The sequence below is a fragment of the Varroa jacobsoni genome, unplaced genomic scaffold (assembly GCF_002532875.2).
Source record: "Varroa jacobsoni isolate VJ856 unplaced genomic scaffold, vjacob_1.0 scaffold_562, whole genome shotgun sequence".
Taxonomy (NCBI): Eukaryota; Metazoa; Arthropoda; class Arachnida; order Mesostigmata; family Varroidae; genus Varroa; species Varroa jacobsoni.
The window spans coordinates 419,512-426,245 of record NW_019213464.1 but is presented as its reverse complement, the minus strand read 5'-3'; the positions used below and the strand labels follow the sequence as shown (position 1 = coordinate 426,245).

At 43.9% G+C, this 6,734-nt stretch overlaps 1 protein-coding gene across 1 annotated transcript; it reads left to right on the top strand.

The window, feature by feature from the left end:
* Positions 1 to 714: 714 nt before the first annotated feature.
* Positions 715 to 4,641, top strand: LOC111261494 (uncharacterized). Its single transcript, XM_022835030.2, has one exon. The coding sequence runs from the start codon at positions 1,685 to 1,687 to the stop codon at positions 2,960 to 2,962; it is 1,278 nt and encodes a 425-aa protein (XP_022690765.1). The 5' UTR covers positions 715 to 1,684; the 3' UTR covers positions 2,963 to 4,641.
* The last annotated feature ends 2,093 nt before the right edge of the window (positions 4,642 to 6,734 follow it).

Below are 6,734 nucleotides of genomic sequence, written 5' to 3'. Positions count from 1 at the left end.
CTGCTCGCGGCGACGCTGATTATGGCGGTGATAGTAAAGCTGAAAATGAGGATGAACGTAGTACGAGTAGTGCTCGTGGTAATGGCGTTTACTTGATAACAGCAGAAGCAGCAGCGACAGCAATGATGAAGATTGCCTCAATGATTGTTGCTGCGTAGCGTTAAAAGGGAGCGAACATGGTGAAGAGGGGTGAAGACCAACGACTATCCTACACTGTTTGCAATAGATGCTCAACCATCGTTCGACTACCCCACCTCACAATTGTGGTGCTTCAGCTGGCGTCGCCGTCGCCCCCTGCCACGATCGCCATCGCCACCGTCGATGCCCGCTGGGAATTCATAGGAAGCCTGTAGCGGACGAATATGATGACCAGGCCTGGGACGAAAGGGGTGACTTCGGGGAGTGAGAAACGGCCAACTACCGGAGGCAACGGTTGCTGTTGATTCTGTCGATGCTGTTGTTATTGTGCTGTCTGAATTATTATCCATCCACCGTGAAAGGCGTGTTATGCTATGGTCAGAGAGGGAAAGAGTGATAAACACGCGCGAATCACACTGATACACAGACACAACGTTCCGTTAGAAAGAAGGAGGAGCAGGCGGAGGGGGAAAATAAGAGGAAGACGATAATTGCTCTGCTTCTAGTCAGCGACTTTGAGGGGTGAGAACAACATAGTGGAGGAGGGGGGAGGGGGTGGACGGCTGCTGGCTGCTGCTACGAGGGTTTCGAGCGAGACACCGCTTGCCCGAATCGGCGGCCGCCGCAGCCGCTGCCGCAGCAGCAGGTCTACCGTAACGGGCTGATAGCATGGCTTCAGCGGCGCCTGTGTTTCGACGTTTTCGTCTTTGCGTTTGGCGTGCTTACCGTCGAACTGAAAACGAAACCAACAACCCGACTAGGCCGAGCGTCATTCCGTTGGAAACAGTCGATCAGCTGATACGACATGGCTGACTGTTGTGCACGGCGATCACTATGAACAAAACAACTGCTGCAGCAATAACATCATCAACAGGCTCCACTAACGATAGACGTAATAAGACGGTGCGTTAGGCGTCTGATGTCCAGTGATTCATAATGTAGTGAGTGGATGGTATATCATACTGGTGTGGTCGCTAAACGTCGTCCGGATTGACAGGCGCTGAGCTGTAGTGCGGACCGATAGCTGGTCATCAATAGAACTGTGACGTTGGTCGTCGATGAGAAAAGTTTACTGCTTAACGGGGATTAATCGCTCATGGATTAATAATAAAAACAATAATAATACCGCAGTGAAATACAATTGGGTGAATATTAAGCACTCGTGTAACCACTGGATATAAGCTTGCTCTCTTATAGTCGACAGTCAACGACAGGACATTAAATACAGCCGATCCTGTAAAGCGGATACACGTACACGTATATGTAACTGAGTGATCGGTCGTGATAGTAAATGTCGGATATTTTTACGCCAAAGTGTGTTCGGTGCATTGCTGTGAGAATTTCTGATTTTTGTTCTATTTTTTGCTAAACTGGATATTGATGCCCTCATCTTCATCAACATCGTAATTGTCGCCCGTCATCATCCTCAACAAATCATACCAACCTGTATCTTGCTTAGCTATTGGTAGCAGTACGTGTAGCAGATAACACGCTCTATATAGTATTCGACGCTTCATCGTACTGTCATAGAACCCTAGCTTTGGTCATGTGGAATCGTACAAACACTTACAGGGTCGAGTTGTTGGCCCAAGTTTCAACCGGGGTAAATTCTCCACACATGTCCGAACAGGAGTGCATCGCTTTGGCCGTTCGATATGCGCGGAAAACGCACGAGGGCCCACTGCATTATCTCGTCGTAGAGGGATCGTCCGGTTCAAACGGATTGTGCATAAAGACCCGCGCGGAACCTTTTGGCGCTACAGGATCAGTACGTGCTCCCGTAGTGAGTCATGGCCAGCTGATGAGAGCTCTCCACTGCAAAGAAGAATCACGCGTAGTAGTACTGGTTTTTCTCGACGTATTCGAGGGCGATATTTACCTCACTTCGGATGACGAAGTAAGAAACGTTCTTGTCTGGCGAACAGCTACAACAGAAGAAGCGGTGCAGCTTTCCAGTTTGTCGTCGGTGTCTACCGACTTTCGGAAGACAGCACTGCAAGCTGCGAACGAAAAACAGCATTTGCTCGAAAAGAATAACGCCAGAAACAAAAAGTTGGTAAAAGACTGCAAAAACCATAATGTTCTTTCCGCACAATCATTGAGCTCGAAAACCAACTCGAGATTGCTCGTCTCGAGACGAGACATCTATGATGTTGGACTTGAGCTGCAGCGTAGTCAGAATGGCAAAATTTGTCCTATGGTCCCGCCACCCGTCCCTGACAAGCCACTGAGTGTGGTGATGCTTTTCAACCAGAAAAAAGCCTCGCTAAGCAAGGCGGCCGGCAAGGGCTCGAAGACAGTGAAGAACTCAGGACAGCACATTCTGTCGCTCGCGCCCGTCCCTCAGGACCTTATCGCCTATCAGTACCGGAGCGAGGTGCTCGCGAGTGACGTGCCGAAAATTGTTGCTGAAACCAAAAAGAAAGGTAACAAACTCAAGCGGAAACCCGCCATGGTTATGAGGCAACAGCTCGCTGAACATGTTCATGGTACAACGCGGATTGCGGGACCCGTGGTTCCTCTCCCACAGTGGTTTTCCTGGATGGCCATACCATCGTGGATAGCTCGACCCATCTTTTATCAGGACTTCTATCCGAAGTATCATCCACCAATGATTGCCGCGCCCCCGACACAGAGGCGCCTAGTTGCGCCACCTCCGCCAGACTACAGCGGTAAAAAGCGGTCTGTACTTCGGACTTCATCGCTCAGCTCACAGGAGGAATCGTCCGGAAGCGACAACGAGGCGCATCACAGTCCGAAGGAATCTCTTCGGGGCAAAAAAATGGTCACGTTCAACTATCTAGCAACTGTGAAACTTGTTTAAAGGGTACACGCACGCGAGGACAGCCAACTCAATCCAGCCGACCTATCAATTGCAAACGAGGGTAGAATTAACCTATTAAAACTGCCATGTCCGTTCGTATCACCGTTACCACAAATCAAAGTGAAAAATTACTTAAGATATTATTTCATAAAATTTACATAACCCTAACTTTCTACTGGTTAATTAGTTACAAATTTAAGTGTACGTAGTGTCTTCATATTGGCAAGCGTCAGTAGCCGACTATAGGATATCGGTCATAGCTGCTATTGTATTTGATTAGGTTTGATCAGACCAGATTTTCCTCTGAACGTTTTCGAACACAGTCCTATGATTGGGCGGTGTATGAGAGGATGTCCTGAGTACCTGGAGATGTCCCCTGATATTCAACAGGACTCATAGATCTACCTATTCTACGATACTAGTAGAGAATAGCCAATATATGTTGTTTTTTTTCAACCTATGAAGAAATGTAGGAGTCAACGTTCGTAGGCCGTGAAGTGTATTGTGCCAAAAGGGACGGATCATCTTTCGTAGGAGGGACATAAATGAGTCGACACCAGTCGTGGAAAGCTTTCGTTGCTAAGGTCTAGACGAGGCGTTCATACCTGAATAGCTAGCTCATGACTGTTTATTTCAGTGGTCGCCAAATAAGAACGATCGAGTCTTCTGGCCCCTAAATTCTATAGCTAGAAGACAAAATCCACCTTACGTGCCCTGCCTTAATGCCCTTCTCAGGTTCTGGTTGAATATCGACTGACGAATATCGTAGATATACGTTCGCTTTGACATTTTTGAATTGTTTGCAAGTTTAATGAATATTACGGCGTGTCGCGATTGACGCCGAAATAGTAGGACCTCACTTATCAGCTCATCGATCAAGCCTGAGCTAAATCAGTTGTATGCGAAGTCCTAGTTTGAACACATGGGCGATACCTGTAAGTTCCTTTTCGTTTCGATATCTGAATAAAAAAAACATTGTTGCTTGCGAATGAGGGCTGTCCATTTAGATTGCGTTCTAAATATATTAATCCGGGAATCTTTAACCGACTGTTGTTAATTGTCCAATATGTCTACCGCATAAAGTATCATGTTGAAAGTAACTACAATATTAAATGCAGATATGTGATGGGTCATGCTTGATCGACAATGAAACCGAAGAGGTTAATCCGAACGAAGCCATGTACCTCTTCTTTCTTTCAATGATTTAACTGCTAGTAACAGTGCGTTCGTGGCTAGCTGAAATCGAGTGTTAATCGCCGAGGTACCGTCAGTATTGTCTGAGGCACGCCTCCAAGACAATCGATGAGACGCAAGACTGAATTTTTGTATATAGTTAAGATTTCTGCAGGATGGAGGCGGTTCAACGGATGGCATCTACAAAATTTCTTTCAACATTTTCTGTTTTTGATAGGTCGGCCACAACCTGAACTTCAGATGAAGAGGATATTCATTTGCGTTGGAGAAAAATGACTGCAAAATCCCGTCAAATCAAATACTAAAGAGAACTTTATTGAGGTTAATGCCAACCAACAGCTTCTGTTGATTGCAAACAAGTTGCGCAAAGAGCGGTGTACTTAGGGCTTAACGTTCCTTTTGAGATTGCCCTTGCCTTGTATATAGCGTTAAATATCATGACCTATAAATAGTTATATAAATAAAATGTTCAATTTTAAGTGAAACGTGCGCGCTGTTATCTTTTATATGAATTGGCATATCGTCAGTGGTCTTTTATGTAGCCATCTTATCAATTACTTCGATTATTACGTGCCTCTTACTATTATTATTACCACTGCTACAGGTATTACACCAATACCGACATAATAATCATAAAAGCTATATTAAGTAGTTTTCCGTTGTGTATAAAGTCGCCTAGTCCATACTCGTTATAAATACGAAATGCCATAAACGAGAATTTATCCAATTTATCTAGTAATATAAAGTGAGGAATTCCTCCATAAAACAACATAAAGCGATGTTTTCAAATGTTTTTGGTAACCAATGGTCAAAGCTTTCAAAAGGGCGGTCCTGAAAGGAAGAAAAGATAAGACTGAAAAGTCCTAATTTTATACCTTACTTTTGGAACAGCAAATTTCTAGTAGCAAGTACATAGTTGAATTAATCCGTATATACAGTTAAGAAAAAGGTTCGATCGACTAACTGTTTTAAGCCGTCCTGAAAATCTTTTCCACATAGTAGATATCTACCTGGATTTATAAAGCAATAATTCCTCATGTGTAAAGTAAAGAGGTCACCCCCTGCGTTGTCGACGAGTTGATTATTCAGCAAGGAGCCACGTTTAATTTACTCATTCTATTACGATTTAATGACGCGACAGTGTATGCAGGGAAAGAAGTAAACATACTATCCCCTATCCAACATATTTAAATTTTTCAAAAATTATGTCCATTGTTTAATATGTACGTTTGGTATATACATATATACTAAAGCCGGAGTAGCCTTAGGTTCTTCGTAAGCGCAAATGTTTATTTTTAAGGTTTATTTTCTGTAGGAAATGATTATTGTTTCCGACAGAGTTTAGTGATGTTATGGGCCTTTTATTCTGGTAGTGGTCAGCTTACTTTAGCTTTGACACGCAGAAATAGTCCAGTGCTTAAATCAACATATATGGTGATATGCGCAGCAGAAGAATGTAACAATGGGCACTTCAAAGAGAGGATACCGGGATTCGAATCATGTAAGAGCAAATGTGCACGTACGATAAACAGAGTATAGAAAAAGATTTACACAAAGATGGCTAGCTAATTACTACAAAGAGAAAGACAGATTCTTCTGCCGCCATTGCTTATCGAGTACTGCATACGAATGTTATATACATATATATATACTTTGATAGAACCATCACATTCAGACCTCTGCCGCCCATCGACGACCTGATATTTTGGGTGGCTCATTTAATAGCCAGTTTTTCGGCAACAGCTCCAGGAAGTTACAGGTAGCTATTGTAGATTTTAGCCCTCGATAAGGGAATATATACGCTGATAATACGGGTGCATAGCACAAAGCGTTGATCCTATTAATCCTTTCTAGCTTTCGAGAGTTTCGCATTGAAAGAAAGCTGTATATTTTCTTCGTGGCCTGTTTTATGCATCTGAGCTGCTTCGTGTCACGACGTCCTGACAGCTAATTTCTTCAATGAGATTTTCATCATGCATATGGTCATACAGTACGTCTACCTTCACGTCGAGTTTATACTTCAACACGGATGTATTCGTGACCGTTTTGGACCTGCACGGAGTTTTATGGTCTTCTTAAGTCGATCCTAATGCTTATACGAGCATGATCAACATTGCCGGAGCCGTCGACTCGATCTGTGTGTTATACAGGAACGCAAAAGTCCTTTGGATCGTAGTAGGTACTGAGCACAATGCAAAGTTCGCGCTGATTGCCGAGATGAATCCAAGGAAAATTATGGTACGGTTAAGTTCGGAATCGCACAGGACGTCGTATCTTGCGCTCAATATGACGGGGTATAAATATCATATCTAGTGCATTACGTTACGTATGTCGCGAATCGAACGCGTTGATCTTCTCGTGTTCGTTCGAGTCGCGTTCATCTGTCTATCCTTCAAAGATCGAGAAAGCAATGATCGATGTTTCCAAGATGGACATACTTCTAGAAATGTGAAGAACGGAACGCTATAATCATTTTGCTAGGGGATTCACATAAGGTTTTTCAACTGATTACTGGCCAGCTACCGATTACGCTATTGTATGGTACCGGGCGCTAGTTTCCAGTGACTCAATAAGAAAG

What these genes read in the sequence shown, in the direction of transcription:
- LOC111261494 (XM_022835030.2), top strand. Translation starts at nt 1,685, where the DNA reads ATGTGGAATCGTACAAACACTTACAGGGTCGAGTTGTTGGCCCAAGTT.